This window comes from Globicephala melas, chromosome 17 (genome assembly GCF_963455315.2).
Source record: "Globicephala melas chromosome 17, mGloMel1.2, whole genome shotgun sequence".
NCBI classification, from domain to species: Eukaryota; Metazoa; Chordata; class Mammalia; order Artiodactyla; family Delphinidae; genus Globicephala; species Globicephala melas.
In genome coordinates, this window is record NC_083330.1 from 29,094,576 (window position 1) to 29,111,745 (window position 17,170).

A 17,170-nucleotide genomic window follows, 5' to 3' on the forward strand; every position below is an offset into this window, starting at 1 on the left:
GTATATAAGTTGCTTTCTGTTAACCAGAAGAGGTGACTTATCCAGTATTCATTGAGTATCTCTTATTATTAGGCAAGGCAGTGAGAATTTGAAGGTATAACTTGGAAGTGATTATACCCTAGCCATGGAAAAAAATTAATGAAATGAAATAATTGACAACAATACCAAGTATGTAACTAAATTTTATGTGGTTGTAGAAGTTTAATGAGATAGATGGAGATCAGAGAAGCCTAGAACAGGAGTTGATGTTATAGAGGAGGATAACTTTAGCCAAGCCTTACAGAGGGATAAGTGGATAGGAGGTGGAAAGGAAGATGATCTGTTTGGAGGAAGAAACTATACTGAGAAGATGTAAGATACTAGATCGATTTCTACACATATTCCCAGTGGAAAGAGATGATCTTTGCTGCATATTTTACCATAGAGTTGGGCTTCATATATTTCTGTTTTCTGATGGTTGTTTTTTTTTCTTTTCTAAGCAGTGTATTTTTGTACTTTGTGTGGGTAACAGCTAGAAGTAATGTTTTATATCCTTTATTATGAAGAAAAAAGGTTATTACTCGGAGCATTTATAAGGAAATGATCTACAGAGGCAAAATTTATACTTAGGAACTATTTTAAAAGGTACACAATTTTAGAAGTCCTTTTTGGAAATATCACTGATAAATATTTCATATATATGACATAGTATGCAGTTGTTTCAGAGTTGTGTTTTGTAACAGACCTACATCAGTAGGTGGTTTGATTCCAAGAGAAAAAAGTCATTCATTTAAATTTACATTGGCATTTCTTATATCACTAGTAATAATGAACATTTTTGTCTTTTCTTCCTACAGGTTGAATTTGAGTGCATAAATGAAAAAAAGAGGCAAAAGAAGAAAAGCTACAAGAATTCAGGTGTTGTCAGTGTGAAACAGTGTGAGGTCAGTTTCTCTTGACCACTTATAGTGTAATGAGATCACATTTCGAGTTCTTCTAAACAAACAGTTTGTGTGGACAGTTGAAAATTACATGAGCAACTGGGCACCTTTAGGGAAAAGAAGAGAATAGGAAACAGTAGAGAAATCTTCCAAGTAACTTTGCTTCCAAGGTTTGACAACTTTTTAGCAAAGGACAAAGAATATCAAAGTTTTTCATTATCTGAGGAAATATAAGGCACCATTGGCATTTTCCAGCACATTAGTGGAAATGGCTTGACTTAGTGCATCTATCCTGGTCATTATTTCAAGATGAGATGTTATGAGTGAAGGGGAAAAAATCCAAGAGATTTCTTATAAACAAGTGGGAGTTTTTGTTTTTAATCTTGCTTATTATACTTAATTAAAGCTCTCAACATATTAGACTCATTACTAGTTTCTTAAAACTTACAGTGTGTGTATTTCATCATTGGCCATTAATATTCTAATCTTCACATTGCTATAATTATCTTGAAGTAAAATCTTACAGATTCATGACATGTAGGGGCAGGGTGCCTTAAATTCAAATGCAGGGATGTTTTCCATATGTTTATATCATGTGCTGTTCAGTTTATAGATGGTTAAAAATATATGCCAGGGCTTCCCTGGTGGCGCAGTGGTTGAGAGTCCGCCTGCCGATCCAGGGAACACGGGTTCGTGCCCCAGTCCGGGAAGATCCCACATGCTGCGCAGCGGCTGGGCCCGTGAGCCATGGCCGCTGAGCCTGCGCGTCCGGAGCCTGTGCTCCGCAACGGGAGAGGCCACAACAGTGAGAGGCCCGCGTACCGAAAAAAAAAAAAAAATGCCGGAGAGCTATTTGCTTTTCTTATGTAGTAGGAGAGTTTTAATTTTAAGTTTACTATTTGTTTTTAGATTACAGTGGAATGTACATTCCTTGACTATATCATGGGAGGATGTCAACTGAATTTTACTGTGAGTAACACACTGAATTTTTCAAAATAGGGCTGTAACGTGATTTTTTTTTCCCTCCATTTTGCAGTGTTCCTTCTTTCACTGCCAAATTGACTTTGTGATGAAATTTATACAATCTGTTGAGTATGGTCTCCTCAGAGAGTTTGTTTAGGTTCACCCTGAAGCTTTTGGCCTTGTTAAATATTTTCTCCTGCAAGAAAGCAGATATGTACAAATCAGTGATTATCCTGCAGTAATTTAAATAATAAAAAGCCTAATTAACAAACATACAAAAAAAACAAGCCCTATGCCTAAAGCCATGGATGTAATAATCCATGATTTAAGACATCTAGAAAAATAGGGGTAGCGGGTTGCTTCATGCTGTGGCTTTAATTGTTTAATTGTGTCTGGAAATACCCATAGGCTCAGGCATTTGTTAGGAAATGGCAGTAACAGGCTCTGGGATGAATGTTTCGGTCTCAAAATTCAATGTTTGTGTTTTCCTGGACATCAAGCAAGGGTGTCCCTGCCTTCATCTCAGTAAGGGCTGCAGTTTTGTTATTTGGCAGGTGGGCGTGGACTTCACTGGCTCCAATGGTGATCCAAGGTCTCCCGACTCCCTTCATTACATCAGCCCCAATGGTGTTAATGAGTATTTGACTGCAATGTGGTCTGTGGGACTGGTCATTCAAGATTATGATGCGTGAGTATGACTCCAACACATAACTCCCCAGAAAGGGCAGTTTCTGTATCGTCTGCTGGTTCTCTGATGCAGTTGATGGGATAAGGATGCTGGGGAGGAATAGCTTTCTCCCTAAAATTTCTTGTCTTATCTTTTCTATTTTTCCCTTTGTGACAGTCTTAGTTAGTGTTTACCTTTGACCTCTAATCTCTGGCTGTGATTAGTTATAATGTATTATTATAGCTTGCTTCTTTAACAGCTGACTGAAGTTGGCAAGGCTTTTAGTTTCTTTGATCTGGTTTCCTTGGGGTTTACTCATTTGGGATAAGTTATCTGTGTAATTGAAGTCCAGAAGGCACATTTTGTAAACACTCATAGATGCTATTTCTTAACATGTCTATTTCCTTGGCAGTCATTGTCAAATTATTTTCTTAATGGTGATTTTCAACAAGTGTTGAAGGATAACTTGACATAATTGCTATAAAATATTTTGAATAGATTCTCAATGGATAGATTTTGAATAGATTTAAATAGGTCTTCTTGAAGGTTTAGTAAACAATAGGAAAAAAATCCACATTATTAACTTTTTGTTCTCAATCTATTAGGGCACAGTAAAAATTTTCACCTATTATTTTATGATAAAAGCCCTTACATATTTGATGGAGCTTTTCATTAATTTGTTATGACATTTAAAGAGACGAAATTTTCAGGCAAATGCAAACAAGTCTAAAGCAGGGGTAGCAGTTTCAGTATCAGCCTAATAGAATTTAAGACAAAATTCATTAAATATAATTTAAAAATTACTTTATAGGACACCTTATTGTATAATCCAAAATGAAAATATAACAGTGGACATGTTTAGTAACAGACTATCAAAATATTTCAATTGAAAATAGCTAGAAATATAATAAAAATTTCAAAGTAACACAGTTGTAATGGGACTTAGATAAAAAGTAGAAAATTTATAGGGTTACTTTCTCAGCCTGGTTCCTGGAAGGTAAAACAAAAGGTTAACTAAAAAAAGTTTACCACATGGAAATTAAAAAACTCTTAAGTAGTTCTTAGATCAAAGAGGAAATCAAAGTGTAATAACAGACTATCTAGAAATAAAGGGTAATGAGACGACTGTACATGGTCCTGTCTTTATAGAGGAAAATTTCTGGCTTTATGTGTTTTATTTTTAAACAAGAATTGAATATAGAATGAACTAGCTTTTCAACAGAATAAAATTAAAGAATAGGAAGAAAAATATAGATATTGCAATAGTAGGAGATTCCATATACATGTTAGCTATTATGTGTCAGAGAAAATTTAAATCCTTTTTATATGGTATTCATCAAATCCTCATACTTAGTTGTGCAATAGGTGCTGTTATCATCTTCATTTTACAGGTGAGAAAACTGAGGCATAGGTGATAAAGTAACTTGTCCAGGGTCACTCAGCTGGTAACTGGCAGAGACAGGACTGAACCTGGGCTGTCTGGCTCCAGGGACATGGCCTCACAACTCTGCTGTGCTCTGCTTCCTCCAAACACACAAAATAATGACTTGGAAAGTCACCAAATTAATAAATTAAATGGAGAGATGATTCTTTGCAAGTTCAGCAAAGCTTAGGCAAACCTTTGGCAACACTGACCCCCCGAGAAAAAGAGAAAATGTGTAGAATATTAGTTATGAGACAGAGATTATAAGCATAAATTCAGAAAAAAATTATGTTAATGTTCTGTAAAAGCTTATGCTATTTCATTGAAAAATCTAGGTTAAAGGATGATTTTTTTTAGAAAGCTGTAAATTACCAAATTTGACTCAAAGAAGCAGAGAACCTGTATAGCCCAGGAACCGTGGAAGGAATGGAGTGGCTGGTCAAAGAGCCTCTCCTCACGAAGGCATCGGCCAAGACAACCTTCATACATAAATTCTACCAAACCTATGAGGAATGAATTCAAACCTGAGAGAATCAAGTGAAAAATATTAGAAAGTGTGAAAGTTTAAAAGGTGGTCAGATACAACATAAAATAAAAAATCAAGTTTTCACTAACCAGCAAAAACCAAATGAAGAAATTATAGTGGATAAAAGATCACAATTCATAATGCAAAAAAAAATGAGAGTGAATTTAGTAAAAGGTCTAGGATCTTTAGTGAGGAAAAACTACAGAATTGTACTGAGGGACAAAGAAGGAAACTTGTTTAAATGGAAAGATATACCACGATTCTAGATAGGCAGATGTCACAATGATGTAAAATATAACATTTCTCCCTGTATTAGTCAGTTTTAATCAGAATTGCAGTGAAACCCTGACAAAATGATTCTTAAAATTTTCTAGAGGGTAAAATGAATCAGAATAGTCAAGAAGTTTTTCAGGGAAAAAGAATGAAGGGGAATTTGTTCTAGCAGGTACTAAAATTTATTTTAAAGCTATATATATATATATATATATATATAATTTAATTTAATTTTTTAGTGGTTTATAACATTATATCAGTTTCATATATACAGTATTATATATTAATTGAGTATGGGACTAGTACATGACCAGTAAAAACAAGTAAGCAGTATTGAAATAGACCCAAAAGTGTATGTGAATTTAGTATATGATAGAGATGGCATTTGCGGGGAAAGGGGTTGTAACAGCTGTCAAACAGGACAGGAACTGGATTTGGATCCCTGACTCATACCTGTGTATGTTAGGATACTATTCTGTATAGACCACAGACAAAATTGCTGAAATGGCTACCCCAAAACAAAGTGGTTTTGACAAAATAGAGGTTTATGTCTGTTTCATGTTGCATCTCTAGAGGTAAGTAGTTCAGGACTGAGAGGGCAGTTCTGCCTCTTATAGCTTCCACCCTGGGTCCGACGCAGCTGCTGTGATTCTCATCCTCTCTAGCCAGTGGGAAGAGGACCAAGGAACTGAGAATGCATGTGCTTTCCCTTTTAGAGTGTGATTGAGAAGTGGCTGACAAATCATTCTACTCACACCTCCAGCCACCTAACCACTGCCAGCCCAGAGAAGCTAGAGTACAGCTAGTGTGGTTGCCAGTAGCCCAGGGGATCCATAATTAAAAAGGAAGAGAATGGATACTGGTGTAGAGCAGCAGTTTCTGCTTCATATCCTACTCCAGATGAATTTCAAGTTTAACATCAAAAGCAAAGCTTGGAAGTTCTAGGAGAAAATATATATGAATTGTTTATAATCTTGCAGTGAGGACAGCCTTTAAGCAAGACAGAGAAGGCAAAAATCATGAAAGAATTTTTATGTGTTCACATTTATTAATATTAATAACTAAAAAAGGGAAGATATTTTAAACAAAGTTAAAGACAGACTATCAACCGGGAAAAATATCGTGACATATAAGATATAGGTTCTATCCTCAATGCAAAAAGAACCATTAAGAATTAATATAAAAAAGAATATCCCTAGTAGAAAAATTAGTGTAATCATTACAGTGTTTTATAATGGCAAGACATAGGGTGTCTATCATTTGGGGGAGAATATCTATACAGTGGAATACTTAACAGCCATTCACATGGTGTTATATATTCTGGTCCATAATTATCTCTAAACACTTGGGCTGAATATTCATTTTGCTGCAGAAATGTGAGAGTTTTACAATGTATGGCATTTGTACCATGTTTCTGTGGCTATAAATGTATGAACATTCATATTAAGCGGCATAAATAAAGGCTATAGATAACTTCATGTCAGTTGAGGTCAGGTTTTGCTGCCAAATGAGTGTTTTTGTAAACAAATGAAAAAACTTGTGCTTTTTAAAACTTTACGGATTTATTTATATATTTATCTAGTGAAACGATAAACTGTATAAATAAAAAAGAGTATGTTATAAAATATTAATATAAAGTCCATTTTAATATATATAGAGAGACATTTTTCTCCTTCAATGCACAGAAAAATATTTAGAATGAGAGCTGCCAAATGTTAACATTGGTTCTAATCTTTGTTTTATATTTTTCTAAGATTTCAAATTTTTAGAAAATAAGCTCATATTGGTTTTATTATGAATAAAGATAAAAATGACCTTTTTCTGTTTTCAAATTTTCTTTTCAGTGATAAGATGTTTCCAGCTTTTGGTTTTGGAGCTCAGATCCCACCTCAGTGGCAGGTAAGAGGAACTCTCATTGCGAAGCTTTGCCTCCTAGCAAAGCAAAACAAGCCTCATCAGTCCTTCTTTCATCTTTTGACAGGTTTCTCATGAATTTCCAATAAACTTTAATCCGTCCAATCCCTACTGTAATGGTAAGTTAAAAATAAACATGAATTTTTAAACTGAAAAAAGCTACTCAAATTTCCTCTCTAGGTTTCTTTTTGTGACACATTGAATTTTCTATCATGTAAAGTAGTAGAATTTTGCCCCAAGTTGGTGGTTAGCATGGTAATGATAATAATGCAGATCACTATGATGATGATGAAGATTGCAGGCTAAATTCTTCTACCTTAAGAGTTTTACTAGAACAAAAGATTCTCAATCTTGAGGGTAGATCCATAAGAATATGCATATTATTTTCACATATAAGTTGATTTTAAAATAAACCTTCAATGAAAACAGGTCATTCAGTATACAGATGCTTTTCTCAGATTAGCAGTTAACTCTCTTTGAAGAAAAAGTGTCTAGCATCAAATTACTTGTTACACAGGGTTCTGTAAGGAGATGGGGTGGGCTAAAGAAACACAGAACTAAGCTCCAAGAGTAGCTTTCCTTTGTGTGGAAAACAGGGACAGGCATTTCTTTCATTTCACTTTTCTGTTTATCCCTCAAATATTCCAGTGCCTCTTCCTTTTTGCCACATTGAGCAATCAACCTAAAATGCCAAATCTCCCACAAAAGTATGTAAGACTGAAGAGTTTGGAGGAGGAAAAGATATAGGGGCAGAGGCATAAAATTGTAGACAATAAGCTAATTTTCTGCAAAGGGTCCTTTTAACAATTATAAAACAGAAGAGAGTGTTCTTTCCTTCCCTTCCTAAATAATATCCATAAAGTAGAAGAGCATGACCATTTTGTTGGGAGTAGTTTGTATTAGGATTTTCTCCTTTTTTCTGAAACTCTTTTCTTGTACTAATTCAGTGTTCTTTTATGCACTTTCAGTGGCTGGTTGTGACCTTTTGTATCCCTAGGCATATGAAACTGGGAATCTTTTTCTTTTCAAGAAATGTGCTTCATGCTTATGATGAAATTGGAACAATTTTTGGAATTTGTTGTAATTAGATTTTATTTATTGCAAGTAAATATGGATGACATACCATGGGATAATTCATTTTAGAAGTTCATTTACTCTGTGAGTAACATGAGCCCATCTTTGGGCTGCCACCAAGCAGAGCTTTTCTGCTTTTGGTTTAGTCTGGAAAAAACAATCAATTTGATGTTAGACAGAGGAAATACTACACAGAAAAAATACAGCCTTATTTTAAGACAAGGAAGTTTAATCCCGTTTTCCTAATTAATCATCCACCTTAGTTGCCCAGAAAGAATATGTCTAACTTGTTCCCTTGATGTAGTGGAAAGATTTTAGCATAATTTAGTTTTAGTTGAGGAATGGAAGGCAATTGATGTTTATGAAGAAATTTAATTAACAGTTTTGTATACCTTGAGATTGACAAGCAAGCTAGATGATAAAAATGGAAGAAAATATTACTATTGCTGTGGTTATGGGTTAAATTTTTCTATAGCATATATCATTACAGTAAGATCCTGCTGCTGGCCTATGTTAATATTATTTTTGTAACTACTGGACTGACTAACCTCTAGTTCCAGCCTCACCTTATGCATGTAAAATCACCTCTATGTATAAATTAGTTACATTCTCAAAGGTTGTTCATAAGACCACTTATTCCTAAACTCAAAGTGCCTAAGAGGAGTTTATTGGCAAGTGGAGAGACTTGGTCTTGTGAAGCTTTTAAACCAAGTATATGCTTTTCCTCCTTATTGATCTATGTCCTGCTGGACATTTTTTAAGCAAGAGACCTGTTTTGGTTTACATTAGAAGTCTTTTAAGATTTTCTTATTAATCTTAGCAAGGCACTCTTGGGAATTTCTAGGATTTCTAGTCTCTTACTTACATCCCAGACACTCTGTTGTGTATTAGGGGCAGATTCATCAGCAGTGCTTTAATCAGGAATGCCATTCAACTTTTGATAGGTTGTGCTATTGTAATCAACAGCCTCTAAATCTCAGTAACTTGTAATGACAATAATTTATTTCTTGCTCACTTTACAAATCACTTGGTGCTTGGCTAGACTGCTGCGCTGCTCTGTTTCTACTCATTCTGGGTCTCGGGCTGTCTGGGATATGCTGTTCCCATGGCAGAGGGGAAAAAGCAAGAAAGCTGGCAAAAACAGGCCGTGATTCTTAAAACATCTGCTTAGACATGGATGTCATATCCATTCTTATGCACTGGACAAAGCTAGTCAAATGGGCCTGCCCAGTCTTCCATTACATAATGCCCAGCAGGCCTAAGGTGCACCACATAAACAAATGCTTTAGTGTTTCTGCAGCAAAATGTGATAAATAACCTGGAAGTGAATATTTGCAATTAATAGAGTCTACTGTACCATGCTTAACCTTATATGATATTTCTGTAGAACCTCTGGTCATATATGCATTTTTCCATTTTTTCAGTTACGTTTTCTTACCTTGTCATCAGTTGTATGCTGCAGCATCTTTTGTATGGTTCTTTTTCCATCAGTCTTATTCCCAAAACATATCAAAATTAAGCAATATAACAACCCTACTTTAGACTAATGAATAATTTGGCTGAGGTGAAAACACATGCCTTCTAGTGGGGGAGAGTAAAGTTTATAGGGTTTTTTTGTGATAGAGCATAGCTATGGAGTTTTGTAATATTATATACCTTAGAGAACTCCTGAATATAGAACTTTTGACTGTTTAAAGCACTGTATGTTGGTATATAAATTAAATTAGCCAGTATGGTGAATAGTAAACAATTAAATTGTGCTTGAGAATTTTTAATCCTGCTTTTTTTGTCTAGGAATTCAAGGCATTATAGAGGCATATCGGGCCTGCCTTCCTCAGATAAAACTCTATGGACCAACTAATTTTTCTCCAATCATAAATCATGTGGCCAGGTTTGCTGCTGCAGCCACACAACAACAGACAGCTTCTGTAAGTGCCCTGTCGCCAGGGGGCAGGGAGAATGTGGATTGGTTGTTGTTCCCAGAGCCATTTTTCTGTTTATTTGGTCTGCTGAGATACAAAGACAGGGCATGAAGCAATGATATATCATCCTTGGTTTGGGAGTAACATCTGTTGTTAAATTAGTGACCATTAAGAACAAGACAACAACTAAACAACCTGTATACTTATAAGTTTTTTCTCTGTCTTTTGAAAGAATTTTCTCAGGTAGGTTCTCAAAAAATTTTTTGAAGTAGCCTTAGCAAGTTTAGGCTTCAGGAGACCTACCACTTCAGTTGCTGTTGCAAAATTACTTAGCATACTAAAGAAGTTTGAATTAGAGAGTCATTACCTGTTGGACCCTGGATACCAAACCCCACTCAGCTTCAGTATCCTCAGAAATAAGCGATAAGTACCTCATGCAGTTGTTGAAAGAGTGAGAGAAGATAGTTCATATAAAGTGCACAGTGCCTGAGTCAGAGTAAACACTCAGCACATGATAGCTACTATTATCAATCTTATTTCCATTTTAGACTTAAATGACCCAAAGGATGGAGTACAACTTTATGTAACATTTTACCACTCTCTAAAATGATTCATCAGAGATGATGGGATTGAGAGAAAGATTTCCTCACCTTGAACCATATCCATTTTTTAAAAAGTATGTTTTAGTTTGATGAACGATTCTACTTCCTCCGTATTTGATCTTTTAAGAACGGAGTTGCCACTTGCTCCCTTGATAGGTACTTTGACATATTCAGTACTTCAGGTAAATCAGAATGTTTCAGTGCTAACTGAAAGTTTAATCTCTGACATTTAGTTGTCTTGCTTCTGTGTATTTATGCCAGCCCTCTTTTGTGGTCTGTTGCACTTTTAATGAAACTACAGTTTTTGTATCAGTTAATTTCCTTGTCATCAGAGAATCTTAGAATATTTCATATAGATAGTATCCTGGGTAGAGACTGACAAGGAAAATGAGCAAGAAAGAGACTAAATGACTCATCAGGCTGGAGATGTCATTAACCATTGTTTTTTTTTTTTTTTAACATCTTTATTGGAGTATAATCGCTTTACAGTATTGTGTTAGTTTTTGCTGTATAACAAAATGAATCAGCTATATGCATACGTATATCCTTATATCCCCTCCCTTTTGCATCTCCCTCCCACCCTCCCTATCCCACCCCTCTAGGTGGTCACAAAGCACTGAGCTGATCTCCCTGTGCCATGCAGCTGCTTCCCACTAGCTATCTATTTTACATTTGGTAGTGTATATATGTCAGTGCTATTCTCTCACTTCGTCCCAGCTTACCCTTTACCCTCCCCGTGTCCTCAAGTCCATTCTCTACATCTGTGTCTTATTCCTGTCCTGCCCCTAGGTTCATCAGAACCATTTTTTTTTTAAGATTCCATATATACCATGTTAGCATATGGTATTTATTAGAGTCTAACCATTGCTTTTATTGTTGGGGAGCTCGGCTGGCTCAGTGGACATAATTGTCTTTCTTGGCAGCAATATTTTGTGCTCTTAATCATTACCGATGGCGTGATCACAGACCTTGATGAGACCAGACAAGCTATCGTTAACGCTGCCAAGCTGCCTATGTCCATCATCATTGTCGGAGTCGGAGATGCTGACTTTGGTGCCATGGAGTTTCTGGATGGTGATGGTGGAAGTCTCCGCTCCCCGTCGGGCGAGATAGCCATCAGGGATATTGTCCAGTTTGTGCCTTTCAGACAGTTCCAGAGTGTGAGTACCACTCCTCCCTACTCTTCATGCACTCTAAGGTGTTTGAACACAGACCTTTGCCGGTCCATAACCAGGCAGTTGAGTAGGTGTCAGGGGTTGTTAGAGTGTGTGAATTTTCCATTTGAAGACCCTTGATTAAATTTGGCAGTTTTTTTTCAGGTTGTATACTTGTGTGCCTCTTGCAGTCCATGTGATAAATTGTTTAAAAAGATGTTGTTGTGAATGTTTTAGAATATATTTTATCTTTACCTGTGTAATAACAGAAAAACTCTATGCAAGTATATGATGAATTTACCAAACTACAAGTTGATTTGATGAAAATTGTAAACAGTAAACTGTTTTAACCAGTTTAATGGTAACATCTTGTAAAACTATAGGTCCAGAATCCTAACCAGGATATTGACTTTGATGCAGTCAAGGTCCAATATAGCAGGCTATCTCATGTAGCCCTTTTATAACCACATCCACTTCCTTCCCACCTTCATTCCCTCCTTAACCCCTGGCAACCACTAGTCTGTTCTCCATTTGTATATGTTTGTCATTTCAACAATGTTATATAAATGGAATCATACAGTATATAACCTTGACACTGGCTTTTTTTCACTCAGCTTTATTCTCTGAGAGTCTTCCCAGTTGTTAAATGTATTCCTTTTTGTTGCTAAGTAGTATTCCATGGTGTGGGTGTACCAGTTTGTTTGACCATTCACCCAGTGAAGGACATCTTCAGTTGTTTCCAGTTCTCATCTATGACGTACAAAGGCTGCTGTAAACATTCGTGTACAGGTTGTTATGTGAACATAAGTTTTTATTTCTCTGGGATAAATACCCCGAAGTGCAGTTGCTGGGTTGTATGGTTGTTGCATTTTAGTTGTTAAAGAAACTGCTGAACTTTTCTGGCACAGTTATGTCATTTTACATTCCCACCAACCAATGTATGAGTGGGGGTGGGTGTGGGGAATGATGTGGGTGTGTATTAAAAAGGTGGTAATGTTAGGGATCTTTGTGATGATGAAACAGGTCTGTATCTTGATTGTGATGGTAGTTACACAGATCTACCCAGATGATAAAATTACATAGAACTACACTTGTGTGCACGCACACACACACACACACAAATGAGTGCATGTAAAACTGGTGAAATCTGAATAAGTTCTGTGAACTATACCAATGTTGGTTTCCTGGTTTTGATATTGTACTAAAGTTATATAAGATGTTATCTTTGGAGGAAACTGGGTGATGGGTACGTGGGACCTTTCTGTACTATTTTTGCACCTTCCTATGAATCTGTAATTATTTCAAAATAAAAAGTTAAAAAACTTAATACCAAGTGAATGAAAGGCCCACATTTAAAAGTTAAAGAGCAAAAACATTATCATTAAATGCCAAAATGAGGGCAGCACAAAAGTACTTGATAAATGTTCGTGAACATACTCAAGCATTCTTAAGTAACATTGCTTTATTCCATGTTTCATGGACAGTACCTGAGACAAGATACAAGCTAGGAATTGGGAACTAACTGCTTTTTCCTAGTCTTTTATCAAAGTGCCAGTAAAAATTTGGTTGCTAATAAAATTGCTTTGATTTTGTTTTTTCACAAGGCTCCAAAAGAAGCGCTTGCTCAATGTGTCTTGGCGGAGATCCCCCAGCAGGTGGTAGGCTACTTCAACACATACAAACTCCTTCCTCCCAAGAACCCGGCTACGAAATGAAAGGAGCTCTGGTCGCCTGAGCAGAGAGAAGTCTTTTGTGCTGTGTGGAGCAATGGATTTCCCTCTGACCCCAAATCATGAATCTGTCATTTTACACACTTCTCACGAACCCCAGCATTTATGATGCAAACCTAGTTCTCTATGGATTATGTCTATTTAAAGCATTCTTTTTTACTTTTTTTGGAGGAAAGTGCTAACTTAATCTTTGCCCAATCAATTCAGTGATTGCTAGTGATTTACAGTAATTGCAGTGAGGCTATTTGGATTAGAAACTGGTGTGAGAAAAGCGGATTTTGTTCTTGTGGTTGTTTACTTTCATATGACGAAAATGTTGTTTTTGAATGTTTGTAAATAAGAAAGAGTGGAAAATTGTTGGAATGATGCGAAGGTTGCTGTGCTTTGCTCTAGGCAATATATGTTTTATAAGCCAATGTCCATGCCTGACAACAAGGGCTTCTTAAATTAGATGATATTGAATTTGTTTCTAGAACTATACTTAGTGCTATTCCATGGGATAAAACTACCTTTACTTGTGCCTGAATTTTGCTGCAATTTAGACATGCACAGTTCAAAACAGCATGCATCCTTATAGGACTTCATGAAAAGTACCGAATGAGAAGGAAAGGCACGTATTCAGTTCTTAAAATTGTACAATCAACAAGTAAAAGGAACCTCATGTAAGTAAGCCATTTTTATTTGCCTTCCTAGATCTTTCTTTTTCATTATTGAATACCATAAACATGGTCAGATTTGACCTTTTCATTGATTGTATGTGACACTCAGGATTCTGTATCTGCATTGATGATAGGTAGCCCTAGATTCAACATTATTAGATTATTTTAATTGGAGTTTGTTAAAATGGTTAGGATGGGTTTATCCAGGAAAACTGTAAGAACCAAACATATAAGGGGAAATTCAGAATTCTATTTCCTTTTAATCAATGAAAGACTTTACTTATTAAAAAAGGCAATGTTTATACTTTCCTTGTTAAGGTCCCATATATTGATTTGTACATTTGTGTAGATTCATTTAGATATTTTCTCTTTTTTTTTTAAGTAACATTTTTAGTCTGATTTTTTTAAACTCATGATAGTGGTTATTAATCAAAATCATATCTTATGTTTTAATAATGAGCTATTTCCTAAATCCAGAATGTATTGTATTAAGCATAAAACCTGTTATAACTTTAAAAAAAAATCCAGTTGCTGCATAGGTTAGAGTGCGTTTTTATTTTTTTAGTAGAATTTTTTTTCTGATTTTTATCCTTTAGAACATAATACTTAGCAAACATTACCTTTTCAGAATAGATTCAGTAACGTTTTATTGAGGAGCTGTGTGCCAAGTACTATGCATATCTGTGTATTGGCCAGTCATCTTGAACAATTTAACATTGAGAATTACGTGTTTATTATGGATCTGTAAATGGATGCACCCTAAGCCTATCGGTCTTACTGAAAACTTGCACCACAGCTCAGGTCTCTTGTTCCCTGAAATGTCTGAAGCAAGTGAGCTTTCAGCCACGAACAGCTTTTGGCTTCTCAGAAACTGCTCATTGCCAAGGTCAGTCTGAGAGAGGATCTGCTCGCCACAGTGGTTGCCTAGCCCAGGTGAGCAGTTAACATTTTCCCACTTAGCTCTCCTCTGGATATGTGTTGTTAACCTGAAGGTACCTAACTAGTAGTCTGTTGCTCTATAGTATGTCTCATTAGTTGACAAGTCATCTTGACATCAGTTAGGCGAGAAAAGAACTGATGATTCTTCCAATAGTTCGGAGCCTTTGTTGTCTAAGATGTCCTAATTTCAGTTCTCTTTGTGTGCTTGGAAACAGCATATATATGTTACAGTGGTTTTCAGAATTTTTTTTTTTAAACACATGAAGCCTTTAAAAGAAACGATTACATATGTTCTCAATGTATGGTAAAACAGAAGTAGAGGTTTTCCGTTGGAAGCTGGGGCAGGGTCCACAGCCCCACTCACTGGGCCTTCTCCCCACTCTCGGGAACCAGATCCTGGCAGCACCTGAGTCACCTGCACAGGAAACCTGGAACCACTAGTCATGAGCATTCATTGTTTTTATTGGCCAAATGACAATACTTCTGTCACCACTGTCACATTGATTTGTTCTTCATAATTTTATATTCTGATTTTAACCAGAATTGTTCCCTTTTGAAAATTAATTTTGTATTATGCATTCTTGATTTGGTTCATCAGTAGATGCTATTATTCATAAGACCTGTGATTCCAGCAACTTAGAGTAACTGATACCTTTTTGCAGTTTTGAATAAAAGCATTTATAATTTCCAAATTATCATTTTATAAAATTCTTATAGTTTCAACATTTTACCTCATCACATGCTGATATAGTATTGTTTTATATTAAAATAGTCCTTTTCCTTATTGTGCCACCATTCATTCAAGTGCCATTAGTTCTTTTTTTTTTTTTTTGCCATTAGTTCTTAAAATGCATTTAAAGAAAAAATAAACAAGTTTACTTTCACACTTCATATAAACAGATATATTACAAACATATATTAGGGTGACAGTGCCCTGGATAGATGTAATATTTCTCACATCTGCCTGTACTGAGAAAATAGCAATTAGCATGGTCATGTCACCTTGTGCTTAGAATTGAAAAGTTTAAGATCGTAAAAATTTAAAGTCAGATTAGGGATTTACAACTATCCGTTTGGTAGTGCCTTAGGCAGCCTTTCCAGAGTAAATTCAGGGCTGTGTTGCTGCCTCTGCCTTATTTGACATACTTTGCCTTTTTCATTTTGTAAATTTTCTGGAAAGTCATCTTCAGTCAATTTCTCCTAGTTTTTTTTTTTTTTTTGCGGTGCGCGGGCCTCTCACCGCGGTGGCCTCTCCCGTTGCGGAGCACAGGCTCCGGACGCGCAGGCTCAGCAGCCATGGCTCACGGGCCCAGCCGCTCCACGGCATATGGGATCTTCCCGGACCGGGGCACGAACCCGTGTCCCCTGCATCGGCAGGCGGACTCTCAACCACTGCGCCACCAGGGAAGCCCTCTCCTAGTTTCTTTATGTATGTGATTGATAGTCGTGGAAGTGACACATAAGGTAAGCTAGAAGCTTGGTTGAGATCTCGAGAGACTATTTTATGCTTTTATGGATCTCATACTTGATAATAAATGTATAAGTTACTAATATATGAATTGATGTTAAATGTATCTTGCATCTGAATTTCCTTTGGATAAAATTATTTTGTGGTGTGAGACAGTAGTGCCTTGTTTTCATTTTTATTCTTTCTCTAAATGTTATTCATTGAAAAGTTAGAAATAAAGTTAGTATTTTAATCAGCCTGTATTCCATATTTTACTGAATTAAACAGTTTGGGGTGTTTTATTATTTTATGGGATGTATTCACTTAAAAGATATTGAATGCATTCAAGATATTTTTCAGGGTGCAGAGGAACCAAGGGAAAGGTTCTCAGCTTAACGAGAGCAGCCGGAGAATTATGGTGCTCACATTTTATCAGTTGTGTTAAGCAGGACAGTATATTCACCTAACTTTTTTTGTTTGTTTGTTTGTTTTTGCGGTATGTGGGCCTCTCGCATACCAAAGTTGCCATCTTCATAGAAATAAAGGATTGGAGGAGAGAGAAAACATTAAATGAGTAATTGAGAGTCATGAGATTAGTGTGTGATATAACATATTGTAGGGGGGAGACCTGAACCATCTAGCTGTCAAGGAGCCCTTTCTTGAGGATGTGCTGAAAGATAAGAACTGAAAGTTCACTGGATAAAGTAAGTTTAAAGCATCTATGAACTATGGCATTGAATGTTTCAGGAATGGAAAGAATTTAAGTTTGCTGGAATACAAAGTGCAAGAGGGAAAGTGGTGAGAGGAGTGGAGAGGTGAGGTGGAGTGGTGGGTAGATGTTACATCCCGTGAGGGCCTCTGGGGCGTACAGGGAGTTCATACTTAGGCTAAAAGTAATGGAATGCCACTGAATGGACTTGGCAAAGGACTGATGTGATCAGAGTTGTGTTTTTGAAA

At 36.2% G+C, this 17,170-nt stretch overlaps 1 protein-coding gene across 4 annotated transcripts in view; it reads left to right on the forward strand.

Moving 5' to 3' along the window:
• CPNE3 (copine 3) overlaps nt 1-16,466 on the forward strand; it is a 50,885-nt gene extending 34,419 nt beyond the window's left edge. For all 4 annotated transcript variants that reach the window (XM_060287178.1, XM_030839253.3, XM_030839255.2 and 1 more), the window contains 8 exons: nt 837-923; nt 1,830-1,889; nt 2,438-2,571; nt 6,617-6,671; nt 6,754-6,805; nt 9,555-9,688; nt 11,208-11,444; nt 13,043-16,466. In XM_060287178.1, the coding sequence (XP_060143161.1) occupies nt 837-923; nt 1,830-1,889; nt 2,438-2,571; nt 6,617-6,671; nt 6,754-6,805; nt 9,555-9,688; nt 11,208-11,444; nt 13,043-13,153 (870 nt within the window). In that variant the 3' untranslated portion in view covers nt 13,154-16,466. The remainder of the gene's footprint in view (nt 1-836; nt 924-1,829; nt 1,890-2,437; nt 2,572-6,616; nt 6,672-6,753; nt 6,806-9,554; nt 9,689-11,207; nt 11,445-13,042) is intronic.
• The last annotated feature ends 704 nt before the right edge of the window (nt 16,467-17,170 follow it).